This window comes from Myxocyprinus asiaticus, chromosome 6, assembly GCF_019703515.2.
Source record: "Myxocyprinus asiaticus isolate MX2 ecotype Aquarium Trade chromosome 6, UBuf_Myxa_2, whole genome shotgun sequence".
In the NCBI taxonomy this organism is placed as follows: domain Eukaryota; kingdom Metazoa; phylum Chordata; class Actinopteri; order Cypriniformes; family Catostomidae; genus Myxocyprinus; species Myxocyprinus asiaticus.
Window position 1 is genome coordinate 52,957,416 of NC_059349.1, and position 17,124 is coordinate 52,974,539.

Genomic DNA, 17,124 nt, shown 5'->3' on the forward strand with positions numbered 1-17,124 from the left:
CTGTTTGAAATGGCCGAACTCTTGCATGACTTTCGTTCTTCTGTTGTAAATAAGCGCCGCTTCCGAATTCTCACGTGAACTCGCCAACGCGCTTATGTGATGCACCGCGTCAGGTGCTGGCAGGAAGTGCTTTTTAAATGTTAATAATGTTTTAATTTTCAATTAATTTTTTAGACAAACGTATCAATTTGCTTCAGAAGACATTCATTGATCGACTGGAGTCGTGTGGATTACTTTTATGCTGACTAAATGTGACTTTTGGCCCGCCAAAGTGCTGGCACCCATGTACTTCCATTATAAGGACCTGACAGAGCTCTATCTTCTTCTAAAAATCTTCATTTGTGTTCTGCTGAAGAAACACAGTCATACACATCTGGGATAGCATCAGGTTAAGTGAATAATGCGAGAATTTTCATTTTTGGGTGAACTGTTACTTTAAAATGACACGTTTTCTTGGCCAGGCTATTTTGACGTCAATAGGATGCTGATGTTCTTTGCGTTGCCAGTTCTCATCTATGGCATTTGGGTGAACCCTTGTACTAATCTGAAATTATTCGGATCTGATGAACTTGTTCTTGTAGCTCAATGCCAAGATTCCCAGGAAATGCATGGAGTGATAAAGTGTAAACCTTGAATAAACTGGAAGTCGCTTTGGATAAAGCGTTTGCCAAGTGAATCACTTGTAAAAATGCTTATACTTCTAAGATCCCAGTAAAACATTGTAGAGTTCAATGTTTCCCCACTACATGGGTTGCCAGGTTTTGTCCATGGACTGAATGTGTTCCTTGGCCTTCATCCTCAATGCTGCGATACTGGAGCTGCGGTCCACGTCTTCCAATGGGTACTTGTCATTAAACATCGGGGGACACTGGTAAGGAGGTTGTGGCATGGGTTGCATTCCCTGGACCATGCCCGGGGAGGAGTTCAGGAACCCAGGGTGACTTGGATAGGCGGGCTGGAGGCCTTGGCCCGGTCCCATGAAGCCTGGAATGCTGTGCATGGGCGTGGCACTGGAGAGCGAAGAAGACAACCAAGGGTCCAGGGGGAGGGAATTACTCATGGGCCCTATGTTTGAAGGCATGGGCGGTCGATTAAAGGACAACATGGGTGAGTCATGGAGCTTCATAGTGCCAGTGTCTATCTTCTCCTGTCGCCGCCATTTTGCACGTCGATTCTGGAACCACACCTGTCCGATGTGACAAAGTTCAAGAACTGATTAGACCAAACCTATCCTCATAATGAACAAGATATTTCTTCAACTTCCAGCACTTTCATGTCCCAGGGGTCGATTTTTATTAAAAATGAACCATTTTTCAACTTTTTTCTTTTTGTTATATCAAGGTCTCATTAAAACTGACATAGAAACTTTTTACCAGGCCTTCATCATTTATTTTTGGTATTTTTCAAATGCCTTTTATGTATAGATTTGACCGTTTTTGCCTCGTCCCAGACCCAGATTTCAATAATAAAGGGATAGTTCATCCAAAAATGAAAATTCAGTCATTGTTTACTCACCCCTGTGTTGTTATAACCCTACATGACTTTCTTTCTTTTTCTGAACACAAAGGGAGAAACTGTGAATAAATGTTGTGCTCAGTGATGTCATACAATGGCAGTTTATGGTGACCACCTCTTCGATCTTCAAAAGAACACAAAAGTATAATTCAGAAGTCTAATAAATTATTCATGAGACTCATGATTGTTATGAAAGCATACGATAAGGTTTGGTGAGAAACAATCTGAAATCGAAAGTATTATTTAGTGAAAATGTTCACTGGCCGTTGATCTCCTGTGCGCGTTCATGATAGGACACGAGAGCAACAGTTCATGCAGCCCCCTCGTGACATTGGGGCGTTCAAGCGAAAACTTGTTTTGTTTATCTAAAAACAGGTCCTCCACAGCGATAGTGACAACAGAACACAACACAGCTGCACACAAAACAGAGAACAAAACTTACTAAACATGTCTGAAGAGTTTGTAGTCGAAGAATTGATGCACTTCTATGCCCAGCCTTATTTTATTGAACGGAGTACTGGGCTGGGCATAGAAATGCATCAATTCTTCAACTACAAACTCTTCAGTGAACTTTTTCACTAAATAATACATTAGATTTCAGTTTGTTTCTCACCAAATCTTATCGTATGCTTTCATAACAATCATGAGTCTCATGGAATAATTTATTAGACTTCTGAATTATACTTTTGTGTTCTTTTGAAGATCGAAGAGGTGGTCACCATAAACTGCCATTGTATGACATCACTGAGCACAACATTTTTAACAATTTCTCCCTTTGTGTTCAGAAAAAGAAAGAAAGTAATATAGAGTTATAACAACACAGGGGTGAGTAAACAGTGACTGAATTTACATTTTTTGGGTGAACTGTCCCTTTAAACTATGAAAATTAATTTTAAAAATACAAATTATTACATTTTTTAAAACTATGAAAATCTAAACAAAAAAGTAAAAATAAACATATAAACCATTTGAATATTTATTGCATGAAAATTATTGCTAGAATTATTATTTTTAATTACGGTTTGGAGAGGAGGAGTAAAAATAAGAGCGATTTGTGAATTCATTTGAAAAAAGTCATTTCAGAAGCAGAGCATCGAACCTTATATTGAGAGAGAATTAGGATGTAAGAATTAGTGTATTTAATGTGATATTTTATTTTAAAGGTGATTTTTGAAATGTAAAGAAATATATATTGTACAGTTAAAAAAATGGGCTTTCTGTAAACCAAATTTCTTACAGTTTGTAAATGACATTGAATCATATGTGATCCCTCCAGGAAAAAAACTATTTTATCTGGCCAACTTGTGATATGTACAAATACCTATGTTACGGCTTTAAATATATAAGTAGATTTTGATTTAATTCAATGTTAGTATTTTTAGTAAAGAAAAAAAAAAAAAAGCAGAGCAAGTTTACGTTTTATAAAAAATGATGAAGACAAAGATTTCTTTGGAATAATGTACATTGTTGAATTGTGCACCATAAAGACTAAAGATGAAGATGTTAATTACCACAAACATTAATTTCAACTCTTCCCACCCAAAAATCTGGGTCCCAGTGAGGCACTGACAATGTAAGTCAATGGGGTCAATCCATAAACATTAAAATACTCACTTTTACAAAAGTAGTCACAAGACGTAAACAATATGTGTTAACATGATTTTTGTGAGATAAAATCATGTACTTACCGCATCTGTGTAAACTTATATCCAATTTTATAACTTCGTTGCCATGATGTTGTCAATGACAGATAACTATAAATTAATCCGCCTAGAACAGTAGTCCAATGCAAAAACAACTATTTAAACAACTTTACAGCTCAAATAATAGCTAGAAGTGCTTTTATAAAATTATAAGTTTCACATTTCTGCCTTTAAACCCTCCAAAAATCAATCCCATTCACTTCCATTGTAAGTGCCTGGATTTTTGCCTTTTTTAAATAAAAGGAGTCGAAATTAATTTTTGTGGTGATCAATATTATGCCACAAATGCTATAAATTGATTTTAACTTGTATTGAACAAGGAATTTGGTAATCCCAACCCCACAAATCCCTGGATTACAGGTTTTTTGGACCGTGATTTTAACAAAGCTCCAAAAAGAGGCTTCATTGCTTGTATTGAACAAAATCCTCTTCATTGAATCAATGCCCTATCAACCTAAGTCCATTACAAATAACCCCAATGTCAAGATTGTAATTTAATTACTATTGCATTAATCGCTTCACTATTACAGCATATCTAATGCCATTAAGAGTCCCGTCCAGTCTCATCCCGAAGCTTACCTGAACTCGAACTTCTGGGAGATTGACTTTCATAGCCAACTCCTCTCGACTGTACACGTCAGGGTAGTGAGATTTCTCGAAAGCACGTTCTAGCTCGTGTAACTGATAGGTCGTGAAGGTGGTTCTGTTTCGTCTGTGTTTTTTCTTCGGTTGATCCTCGTCAGGGGGGTCCGGTGAACGGCTGTCACTCTCCATGGCACTCCGTGGGTCTCCCAAATCTGCTTCACACTTATCCGTGGAGAAAAGCCCGGCAGTATCTAAAGCGAAGGAACAGTAAGAATGAATGGACAGATCTTTATTTGTCTGATAAGTTCTTTAAAGAAGTTCTACAACGGGCAGGTGTACATTATTTCTATTAACTAGATTATTTGATTTTCTGAAGAAAATATGAATTATACTTGCCTGAGCAAAAGTTGACAGAACGTTGTTATGCAATTGCTAAGGCGTTATCTGTGGGATGCTATGTGATTTCTAGGGTGCTCTGGGTGGTTGCTAGGTGGTTGCTTATGGCCAAAGTCAAAAGAGTCCACCATTAAATCTCCAGATATTCTGGTCTGTAGATATGGCTCAGGTCAGATCAATGTAAATCTATGGGATTTTTCGACTGTTTTATCGTACACATGCATATCAGGGAGAGGAGGACGATTTAGGACAAACTGATTTTCTAAAATTATTCGGACTGTTTAGCAAGAACTGATTCACTAAAATGATTCAGACTTTCCCATGCTACATGTGAGAGTTTAGGACAAATCGATTCAGTAAAATGATTTGGACAGTTTACCGATGATTCCACTGATCATGGTATAAATAATGGGGGGGGGGTGTTTCACTTGCTTATTTTGATAATTGGGGGGGGGTGGGGGGGTGGGGGGTGGTTTATTGCTTGTTTTGATAATGGGTGGTGGGTGTTTTACTTGTTTTGATAATTGGGGGGTGTTTTACTTGCTTATTTTGATAATTTGGGGGGGATGTTTTACTTGCTTGTTTTGAAAATGGGGGAGGGGGGTGTTTTACTTGTTTTTATAATGGGAGGGGTGTTTACTTGCTTGTTTTGATAATGGGGGGTCTTTTACTTGCTTATTTTGATAATTGGGTGGGGGGGATGTTTTACTTGCTTGTTTGGATAATTGGGGGGTGTTTTACTTGCTTGTTTTAATAATGGAGGGGGGGGGGTTACTTGCTTGGTTTGATAATGGGGGGTGGGTGTTTTACTTGCTTCTTGAATGAACCAATTCACTCAAATTATTTGGAATTTTCAATGTTGCATGAGAGAGAAAACGGTTAATTAAGGCGGACCAATTCACTAAAATGAATTCGACCGTTTAGCATAAACCACTTCACTAAAATTATTCTTTCCAACACTGCATAAGAGAGAGAGGACATTTAGGATGAATCAATTTACTAAAATGATTCAGACCATTTAGCACGAACCAATATACAGTACTAAATTTATTCGGACTTTCCAGTGCTGTATGAGAGAGCACAAACTGATTCGCTAAAATGATTCAGGATTTCCAACGCTGCATATAAGAAAGAGGGAGGACGGTTTAGGATGAATCGATTTACTAAAATGATTTGGACCATTTAGCATGAACTGATTCACTAGAATGATTCCGATTTTCCAACGCTGCATATAAAAAGAGAGAGGACAGTTTGGGATGAACCGAATTTCTGGAGTGATTCAGACAGATTAGCATGAACTGATTCACTAGAATGATTCAGACTTTTCCACATGCATATCAGAGAGAGGACAGTATAGGACGAACTAATTTACTAAAATGATTTGGATCGTTTAGCATGAACTGATTCACTAGAATGATTTGGATTTTCCAACGCAGCATAAGAGAACACGAGCTGGTTCGCTAAAAAGATTCCGACTTTTCAACGCTGCATTTGAAAGAGAAGACAGTTTAGGACAAACCAATTTTCTAAAATGATTCGGACCATTTAGCATGAACCGATACACTAGAATGATTCTAAATTTACCATGCTACAGATGAGAGGAAAGTTTATATTTAGATTTTTCACTCAATTTGCACAGTACATCTGTGTGCAAAAATTTGACATTTAAAACAGGGATGTTGCGTTTGTTCGCGCTACTCCGCGATTTGTTGGAAAAATCAGCTCGTCACTGGAAAAGCTACACTATTTTGAATTACTGTCATGCTACTGAAAATGTGGTTATGTTAGTAGCTTTGCAGCTAGTTAGTTAGTCCCCAACACTGCAAACATTGTGGCATTGCTTTGATACCTTGTCTATGTACTTTTTTGCAATGTGCAGGTGGTGAAAAATAATAATGTAAAAACAAATGTCCTCAAAAAAAATTAGTGTTTACCATACTTCCACCCTTACTAAAATATCCTGTTGGTTTGACTATGGTACAGTGATGGCATCAGATGTTAATAAAAACCTTTCGATTTTATGCATACCCTGAAAATAAGAGATTTGCAAGTTCCATCACTTCTGTCACTGTAAGTAAGTCCTCTCTGTAATCCCTCAGCCAGCACACAGATGTCACTGGTTAAACCTGTAGACCTTATGTGGTCAAGACTACTAATCCAAACGCTAAGAGGTTCACCCAATGCCACAGCGTATTGACCACGAGGGGCCAACAGACTTGACAACCACCAAGATTTGCATTTAGCAGAATCAGCTAAGAGCAAACCATACCGGTGTCATGATAAATTGAGTCCGCCCGGTAAATCGAGTCCCCATGGGGGTAATCATGTTATCGTGATAGCATGTCAGTGAAGTCTAGGCTAACTGAAAAACACAAACAATGACACATCTTTAATTTCACAATCTATAACTTCAGTTATATATTATTATGTGTAACATATTTCCATTGATTGGTCAATACACATCGTCATCTGTTCTTCCTCAACCCCGTCCATAGCATAAGAGGTTCACCAGAGTTAAAGTTTGCCTTTTGTTTTTGAAGATAGATTCTAATCATTTTAATGAAGAACATTAATATTTCTTAGAAAAACTTCTGACTGCTGCATGTTTATTGCAATCTCATCAAGCAATGGACACCTGGATGCGACCACCATTGAATGCACGAACTAGCTTTTGTCTCCTCGGAATGGGCTGCCAGTGCTTTTTTTAATCTCAAAAGGAAAATTAGCACAATTATGAACTGGGATGCTGTGCACAGACTTTACTGTAACTAAATAGACTTTGTTATCTGGTCATTATTGTTGTTGTTGTTGTTATTATTATTAATGACAATTAAAACAACCGAATAATTGCAGGGGAAACATATACAGCTCTGGAAAAAATTAAGAGACCACTGCAAAATGATCAGTTTGTCTTGATTTACTATTTATAGGTATGTGTTTGAGTAAAATGAACATTTTTGTTTTATTCTATAAAGTACTGACAACATTTCTCCCAAATTCCAAATAAAAATATTGTCATTTAGAGCATTTATTTGCAGAAAATGATGACTGGTCAAAATAACAAAAGAGATGCAGTGTTTTCAGACCTCGAATAATGCAAAGAAAACAATTTAATATTAATTTTTAAAAAACACAATACTAATGTTTTAACTTAGGAAGAGTTCAGAAATCTATATTTTTTGGAATAACCCTGATTTTCAATCACAGCTTTCATGCACCTTGGCATGCTCTCTACCAGTCTTTCACATTGATGTTGGGTGATTTTATGCCACTCCTGGCGCAAAAATTCAAGCAGCTCGACTTTGTTTGATGGCTTGTGGCCATCCATCTTCATCTTGATCAGATTCCAGAGGTTTTCAATGGGGTTCAGGTCTGGAGATTGGGCTGGCCATGACAGGGTCTTGATCCGGTGGTCCTCCATCCACACCTTGATTGACCTGGCTGTGTGGCTTGGAGCATTGACCAGCTGGAAAAACCAATCCTCAGAGTTGGGGAACATTGTCAGAGCAGAAGGAAGCAAGGTTTCTTCCAGGATAACCTTGTACGTGGCTTGATTCATATGTCCTTCACAAAGACGAATCTGCCCGATTCCAGCCTTGCTGAGGCACCCCCAGATCATCACCAATCCTCCACCTGGTCGTCTAATGGTTAGACGGAGACCTGGAGAGGCCTTCAAGCCACAGTGTCTCACACCCACTGTGAAATTTGGTGGAGGATCAGTGATGATTTGGGGGTGCTTCAGCAAGACTGGAATCGGGTAGATTCGTCTCCATGCCACACAGTAGGGCTGTCGAATTTAAGAAAAATACGCACATTCGAATGCTAAAACTGCGCATTCGAATTTTGGATGTGTGCCAAACACTGGCGATGACTTCAGACTGATCGCATTCTTGTGCTAAAAAATGCTAGATGAAGCGCAACAAAATACAATTTAACAGAAACCAGGTGTCTCGAGACACGTTTTAAAGTTCTTTTTAACTTGACACGACATCTAAAAAACAGTGCTCCTGCACGAGATACTGAATAAACAAAAACAAAGCGAAACAAAGACGTTCGTCTAGCACATTTACATAGAAAAACAAGTGGTAAACTGGATGGTTGCAAAATTGTTTGGTGTGAACAGCCCCTTACAATAGGTGGGAGTCTTTGGCCTTTGCATCTTGCTCTCTTATCAGCATTTCTCAGATTAAGCAATGGGTTTGTCTGTAAAGGAGTTCAAGTTGGAAATGTGTGTCTCGAGATCCTTTCTGTTGTGTTCCATCTCTTTGAACAGCCCCTGACCAGGGATCATGAGCCGCTTTACCACTGAGTTCAGCCAAATACCACTGCTATCTGGGAATAATTCTACCCTGCATCCAGCTGTAATTAATGAAAAACAATGTGGTATATCGCTGTTATTATGACGTTTGAGTCTGTGGTAGTATATACTGTGGCACCAGTGCAAGTGTAACACCATGTTAACACAGAACCGCCTATTGAAGCATTTCCCCCATCTTTTTACTTTTGAGAATATGAACCGACTTGCCCAATTGACAGCCCTACCACAGTCAGGTCAATCAAGGTGTGGATGGAGGACCACTGGATCAAGACTGTCATGGCCAGCCCAATCTCCAGACCTGAACCCCATTGAAAACCTCTGGAATGTGATCAAGAGGAAGATGGATGCCCAAAAGCCATCAAGCAAAGCCGAGCTGCTTGAATTTTTGGGTGGCATAAAGTCACCCAACAGCAATGTGAAAGACTGGTAGAGAGCATGCCAAGACGCATGAAAGCTGAGATTGAAAATCAGGGTTATTCCACCAAATATTGATTTCTGAACTCTTCCTAAGTTAAAACATTAGTATTGTGTTGTTTGAAAATGAATATGAACTTGTTTGCATTATTCGAGGTCTGAAAACACTGCATCTCTTTTTTATTTTGACCAGTTGTCATTTTCTGCAAATAAATGCTCTAAATTACATATTTTTATTAGGAATTTGGGAGAAATGTTGTCAGTACTTTATAGAATAAAACAAAAATGTTCATTTTACTCAAACACATACCTATAAATAGTAAATCCAGAGAAACTGACAATTTTGCAGTGGTCTCTTAATTGTTTCCAGAGCTGTATATATTGGATGTGAATAAGCCTTGCAGGGCATCGTCATGGTTTTGAGGAGTGAGGATACAAAATCTTAGGACATTTAGGATATTTTTAGGGTAAGGGCTCATCCCTCAATGTTCATGTATTATTATTTATTTTATTCTCTTTTTTTTTCTTCATTAATTCGTAGTAACAGCATTTGCATTCTAGTCAATATTCGGCAAGTGTTAAGTTAATTGTCGGGGTGCGAGCCACGCGCAGTTCTTCACTTACCACCTATCCATTGAATTCATTGAAATAAAATGCAACCAAACAGCCCCTGTTCCTGCTTTACTTTGGCTGACATGCAGTTGCATTTAGCTTGGTTTATTAAAAAAATAAATGAAGAGATTTGAACCCGATAATGACCGCTCGCACTCAAAAGCATGAATCCCTACTCAGTTTATTGATATGAGTAATTGTTCATCTGTTTGAAACTTTTTTGTAACAAAAAGGTAAATGTAGTACACCAAAAGTGTATTAAAAGTGAAGCCTTGTTCATCCAAACTGAATCACATTGCTGGTACATCAAACCAAAAATCCAAGGCACTCTCATGGGGTATAAGCCTTAATAAGGCCGGCTATTAAAATGAGGCAATAATATTAAAAACCATCATCAAATTGTGGCTAGAAGAGCTTTACTTATGTACAACAATTATTTTATTTAATTCCCATTAAGTTTTAAACACATTTGCTGTCCATAAAATATAATATTTTATTGTGTAATGGTTGAACACATATAGTGAAGGTAAAATCTTGTCTTTATGCAGGTCAGATAGCCCAGATGTTAAAGAGATACATACAACTAATTAATAGATGAGGGTGTCGTTTTATTCAATCAGTTCATGGTTAGTTGTTGTATCCTAAAAATAAATGAAAACTATTAAAAATTGAAGGTTCATTCTGTTCTGTTTAACAAAAATATGGACATAAATGTACTCAACTCAATGTAGGCTAAGCGATAAACTTGCAGTGATTTAGTGCTTGCAACGTCCCGTATGAAAAGGCTTTTATTCTGAAGAAAAGGAATGAGGAAGAGCAGATGACATTGCAGGTTTAACCAATCAGTAGAAATGGGCGTGTCATGTTCATCCACCTGTGCAAATCAAATAATCAAGTTGTACACTTTTTTATGCACTTGAATGAAAAAACGAGAAATCGAGATTGATTCTTGTTCTTCTATTTCTTAGATGAAACGAAAAAACTGAAAAATAAAGTGTTTTCTCTATTTTGCTCATTTCTTTCTAGATGAAAACAAGTAAACGGCTGGTTTATTGGTTTATCCGCTTTGAAGACAAAAAAGAAAAAAAAAGAAAAAAAATTATTATCCGAAGGTACACGGACCCATGCCAAAATTAATCTAATTAAGTTAGGCAGGATTAGAAACAAATCTTAGGTTAGCCTATATGGTAGCACAAGTGTTAAATATCTTGAGGTATACAACTTTTTTAAACATACTGTAAACTATATACAGGCCGCAGTGATTTTGGTGTCTACTGTTAACTTCTGTTGAAATTGAAGTGTGACAGTTTTGAATGTGGGTCAGTGATGTGACCTGTGATTTGTTTTTGTCAGGATTTTTTAAGGTATTCAAAAATACATTCTGCTTAAAACAACTGCTTAAATACACCTCTACTTTACAGAACATGTTTTAAATTCCTGATGTCATTTTTATATTTTTCCTGGGGCTGAAAGTCATAAATGTCTAAATTGTGTAACCATCTATAGATAAATAAAATAATAAAAAGAATTACATTTTCATTAAAAGATTACATTTTTGAAAAAGAGTTTGGAATAATCTAATTTATTTTATTAATATTATAAATTTTGTTTTGTTTTTTGCATCACATCAAAGTCAGGTGGTGTAACCAACATGCAGGTAGCCATTTTATTGTCATGTGACAAAAAAAAATAATAATAATAATAATAATAAAACAAGACCCCTTTAGACCCTCATGACTGCACTGAAAAAAATGACTAGCAAGATTTACTTAATTTTTATGTTTTTACAAAGTAAATCTTAATGGGATAAAATTAAGTAAAATCTACTAAATTCATGACATATTATTGATTAAAGTAAGTGAATAAATGTAAATTAAGCACTATAGTAAAATACAGTAACTGTTACTTACAAATATGACATACATGTTGTTTTAAAAAACGTAGTAAAATTTAAAGGTGCTGTAAGCGATTTTTTTCATTCAAAAAATGTTGTGAGATATTTCATCGGTCTCTGTGACAGCTCTAGACTCTGTAAACAGCAAAAAAAAAAAAAAAAAAATGTATCCGCAGGCCGCGGTCTCTGATGCTTTCTGCCTGTCAATCATTTTGCATCTTCTCATAGTATTGTAGTTACAGCGAATTATTGAGGCATACTGACATTTTTATGCCATGTTGTTCATATCAGTTGTCAATTGAGGGCGCAGTTTTGCAGATGTTGTTTTTAACAACCGATTCTGCTCTCAATAAAGCTCATTTTGGTATCTTTGGAGTGCAGGGTTTTGGAAAGAGGGCCGAGGCTAATTCAACGGCTCAGTCTTGTGGAAGACGTAGAACTGCTGAAATCGCTCACAGCACCTTTAAATACACATATTATTAGAATATGTCATGATTTGAACTTTCCTTACAAACACATGTTTAATGGTGTACCACGTGACTTGTGGAAGCTCCCCCACAGGACAGCTTAATGCACACAGACCTCAACACTTGGTGCACAAAACACGATGAAGATGACAATCAACAGATCCTTTTTTTTTATTATTATTTGTTTTATCATGAACGGGTCATTTTGAGTGGAAAATGAACTTCAGACTGTCCAAAGCATGAAGTTACCAAATGTAATGACCAAAATATAAATGGTGTAAATAAATCATGCAAGCTCATTAATTATTCAAGCCCAGTGCATGCGTGGAACACCAACTTTGAAAATGTACTTCTTTTATTTACCAGAGAAATTTACTCAAATTAGCAAATAAATATGATACGGTTTTCTACTTGATGACAGATGGTAAAGATAACAAACAATCATAAATAGGCTAAAGCATAAATTTGTACATGTTTGAATGTAGAATTTACTTAATATTTTAATGTGCACGCTTAAACTGATTTATTCAATGTAGAAAGTATTTAATCTTTTCTGCTATATTTATTGTATATGTGAAGTTTTAATCCTCCTATTGCATTCAGAATCTGCATACACCTTTTGCATACGAGGGTCAATTTTGACCCCGTGGAATTCAAGCTTATAAATCATTCATAATGAGATGGTTTTCATCTAAAATTATATTGTAAGTCATTAATAGGTTCTTAACTATTCATTTATGTAAAAAGATTTATATTTTTGGCATGCTAACTGACAAATATAAAAGTTTTGCATTAATATGCCATTTTTTTAGAAATAATAAAATGTAGAAAATTTTGTGCATTTTGACATTAAATAGAATCTACCTCTCCTGGGTCAAAAATGACCCAAATGCAATAGGAGGGTTAAAAAATATCTGCTATTTTGACATTTTTACTGAAACTTCTTGACCGTTTTTTTTAAATGAATGATTAAGTGTACACTCACATGTATTTCAAGGAGCAAGTGAAGTATTAATAAAGTTTCAAATGTAAGTTCGGGAGCAGCTTGCTCATCTAGGCCTGCCAATCAAATCCCAGGATATGTAAAGCTGCTTCCCTTGCAGCATCTCCACTTTTTTATATTGCCAATTCCAATTATTATCCAAAATCGTCTTTCTATTTCTTGCTTTAGGCATATAATCCATTATCAAATCTATTTACTTTAAAGCGCTCCAGGACTATATGAACCAGTGACTCGTGAAATACTTTTACTTGATGGTTACACCACTTTTTTATAGTCATTAAATCTCTCTCTCTCTCTCTCTCTCTCTCTCTCTCTCTCTCTCTATATGCAATGTCATTCAGTAGACCAAAAACAGGAAGTAGCCATTCTCACCGTGATAGGCCGATGGCTGTGAGTTGTCAGGGACACTTTGCAGGTGACTGTAGGGGTCAGAGGTCACATGTTTCTCCTGTTCTCCCAGGTCATGTCCGTCCACTTTGTGTGTGCCAACGGGCCCCACCGGATTGAGAAGAGGGTCCTGGTCTTTGCTGAAGCCCAGAATAACATCGATGCTGTGGACACGGCCACCCATGCCCGATGCCCCACCTTTACCCAGGTCATGGTAGGTGTCCATTGACAGGCAGCCATCATCCACCATATTCATTGTGTCCGGTGACAAAAGCATCCAATCCGCTCTTTCGGCAAGTCTCCTTGGAGAAACAGCATTCAAATTATGCCCAAAAGTGGAACAGGTTCCGTAACAAGGTTCCAAGAAGCCCGTCACAACGTAAAAATTCCTTTCTTCAAAGGCCTGTTGAAGAAGAGCAGGACTGATGTGATTTTAAAGGGGTAGTGTTTTGTTAATATGTAAAACTGTTGTTTTACAAGGTATGGTTCTGTATCTTGTAATAAAAGAGTTATAAACCAGCAGGAAAGAGAAATCACGGTAACACTTTCTATCAAGCCCATATTTATAATGCCTTGTAATACATTAGTAATACATCTTATAATATGTTATAGCTTCTCATAAATAATTGTAACTACAATTATAATACATTATAATACTTACCTATTCATAGTTATACCTTAGAGTATAATGCAGTATAAGACAAGCAACGATCAATTGCATCTGCAGAAGTTATAATGTATTATACTGTATATCTGTAATATATATATATATATATATATATATATATATATATATATATATATATAATAGGTATGCTTTAAGTAAAGTGACAAAAGCAATGTGTTCTTATAAACATCCATGAGATATCTTTAAGTGTTTATAAGACATTACAAGTCATGCTGGAAGTTATATACATTACACATGCACAACATACAAAATAACACACATTCAATGTACATTTTCTGATTTTATGAAAAACACTTGTCAAGCTACAAGGTTATAATATATCAAAAACTAAATAAATATGTCTGTTGATCACACATGTAAACACACCCAAGAATAAAAACATCAAACTGATTCTATACTGAACTCTATTCAATAAAATGTATTGTTTGTGCATCTTATTGTAGAGACTTATTTTATAAATAACTTCCATTATATACATTTGACTTGTAGTATGTAAAGTTCATGTTATGGCTGTTTATGAGAAGATATTACTTTTGTATCTTTACTTAAAGCAGCAAAGACCACTTATAATATGATCACATCATAAAGCCTTTTGACTGTTTACATTAAACAGCACTTATTCCATAAACTTTATTAACTTCTGCTGCTTTATAAATTGGATGTTGCTTGTGTTATAATGCATTATACTCTAAGAGTTATAACTATGAATATGGAAAGTCTTAGGATGTATTATAACTGTAGTTATAATTATTTATGAGAAGTTACATCTTATTATAAGGGTTTTTATGAGACATTATGAATACAGTATAATGCATTTATAATGCCTTTACAATGCATTATAAATATGGGCTTCATAGAAAGTGTTACCGAAGTCACAATATAGATCTATTTAATGTCTGTATAGAGATCGTATATACAGTACATTTACATTTGACATTTTAATGCTATAGATATAGCTATAACAAGTTAATATTGGATGTTTATCAGAGATAAAGAGATAAAGTGAATGCCAAGTTAATTCAAGTTCTGCTTAAACCAAGTCATTTCTCTAGAAAACTTGTTTTCTCAATGTTGGGCCAAAAACTATGTTGCTAACGCACAACATGTGTTACAATAAACTTATTTTGACTGCTCTGATCCTTTATGGTTTCCATGCTTCATCAATTTCCCTGAATGATAACTGGGGCACTGAGTTCCGACGCTTTATTCTCAAATGATACAGACACATTGTGCATGACAAAGGTTGTCTTTTTTATGTATTTAACTGTCAGTTTTGTCCCATTTTGTCAATCTGAAATACGATTCTTCTATACAGAACAAGTTTCAAATTGTTAGAATTTTAGAAATAGAAATAGTTTCAGCTCATTTTACTGGCCAGTCATACTGTAGCTGTTAGTTTATAACAATGTAATAGAGACCTTCAACCAAACAGATATAAATCAAACAGTGCAATAAACCAAAAGTATGATCCATGTTAAAATGTTTAATCTTTAGATGCACAAATGCAAAGTAAGTTTCTATAAAGTAGTGATGTCACTTATTCAATCTAAAGTTAAATAGAAAACATAAACTTCAAACGAGGTTTGCATCAACTTCTTGAGTCATTATAATCATACAAGCCTTCGCTGAGCTATTCAAATTTTAGGAGTTTGACAAATGTTGAAATTGTATCAATTTAATTTCTATTGAAATACAGTGTCAGCACAATAAGGATGTTTCACAAACTTAAGTTCTTACCTATGTGGTATATGTATTCAAACAAATGTTAAGTAAGTCAAAAAAACAAAAGTATGTACCATTTTATACATAACGTATGTTCTTATAAGCAGAGTTTTTTCTAATAATCTATTAATAATCTCATTAATCTCAATTTAAATACAAAACAATTCAGATAGGTTAAAAAATAGAAAATCTAAACTTCACTCACCTTTTGTGTCAACTTCTTGAGTCATCAGAATCGCACAGGCTGGTCGTCGCCTCCAAACATCCCAGCAAATCACAGACCACAACTTTACACCCAGAGTGCACTTTGTTTAGATGGTGCAGACTATAAAAATACCATTAACGACTATTTCATTCTCAAAGTCCCAAAAGTGATATTAAATTCCGAGGCACTCAGATACATCCCATTCCTACAGCATATGGAAGTCTTGATCTTTCGGATGAAGCCATGAAAACTGGCCTGACGCACTGAGAGCGGTGCTAACAGGAAAAGACTTAAGAGGTTTAATAATTGGAATCCTTCCCCTTTAAGGATGATTGGCAGTTGTTCTCTGCTGGGGTAATTGCACTAAACGCTGGCCATGGTTTGGCCACAGAGGGAGGCCTGCGCTAATGAAGCTCCGACAGAATGTCCTTTCAACAATCTTTTGTCTAAATGATAATGGCGAGCCACTGAAGTGCCCTCTAATCCCAAACTTAACAAAGATGTGTGTTTTTTCTGTGCAGCCAAATGCCTTCAGTGCTTTAGAAAACGATCAACATACTGTAAACACCTTAATATACATTTTATTGTTTATTTCCATCATAGCTGAAAGCCTAAATACTGTATTAAACCCCCCCCCCCCCATGAAATAGAAAGTGATGAATAAAAATGGCATCATTTTGTCCTATTATATTGGATTGATTAATGGTTTAGTTATATGGGTTCAGAAAATGTCCAGTAGTTGGACATGTCCAAAAGCTGGGCAAATGTGCAACTATGACCATAACCTGAAATGGCTAAAATGTTTTAAATGCCCCAAAACTTTAAATCTGGGTTGATTTCATCCAAGTTACAATAATGAACAAACACAATCTGTTTTAACTAATAACACACAAATTATTGTATTGTTTTTGTACATACTGAATACATCATTCAAATATTCACAGTGTAGGATGGAAAAAGTATGTGAACCCCTAGGCTAATGACGTCAACAAATGCTAATTAGAGTCAGGAGTTGGCAAACCTGGCATTCAATTAATTTAACGAGATTGGAGGTGTGGGTTAGAGCTCCTTTGACTTATAAAAAGCACTCAAACATTTTGAGTTTGCTATTCACAAGAAGCATCTGCTGATGTGGATCATGCCTTGCAAAAAAGTGATCTCAAAAGATCTAAAATCTAGAACTGTTGCTTGGCAAGTGCTAGAAAGGTTTACAAA

General features: G+C 35.9%; 1 protein-coding gene across 1 annotated transcript; it reads right to left on the bottom strand.

The window, feature by feature from the left end:
• Positions 1 to 405: 405 nt before the first annotated feature.
• Positions 406 to 16,101, bottom strand: rx2 (retinal homeobox gene 2). Its single transcript, XM_051700887.1, has 4 exons — positions 15,910 to 16,101; positions 13,280 to 13,697; positions 3,798 to 4,054; positions 406 to 1,186 (listed from the first exon to the last, which is right to left on the bottom strand). The coding sequence occupies exons 2-4, from the start codon at positions 13,569 to 13,571 to the stop codon at positions 743 to 745; spliced, it is 993 nt and encodes a 330-aa protein (XP_051556847.1). The 5' UTR covers positions 13,572 to 13,697; positions 15,910 to 16,101; the 3' UTR covers positions 406 to 742.
• Between the last annotated feature and the right edge of the window lie 1,023 nt (positions 16,102 to 17,124).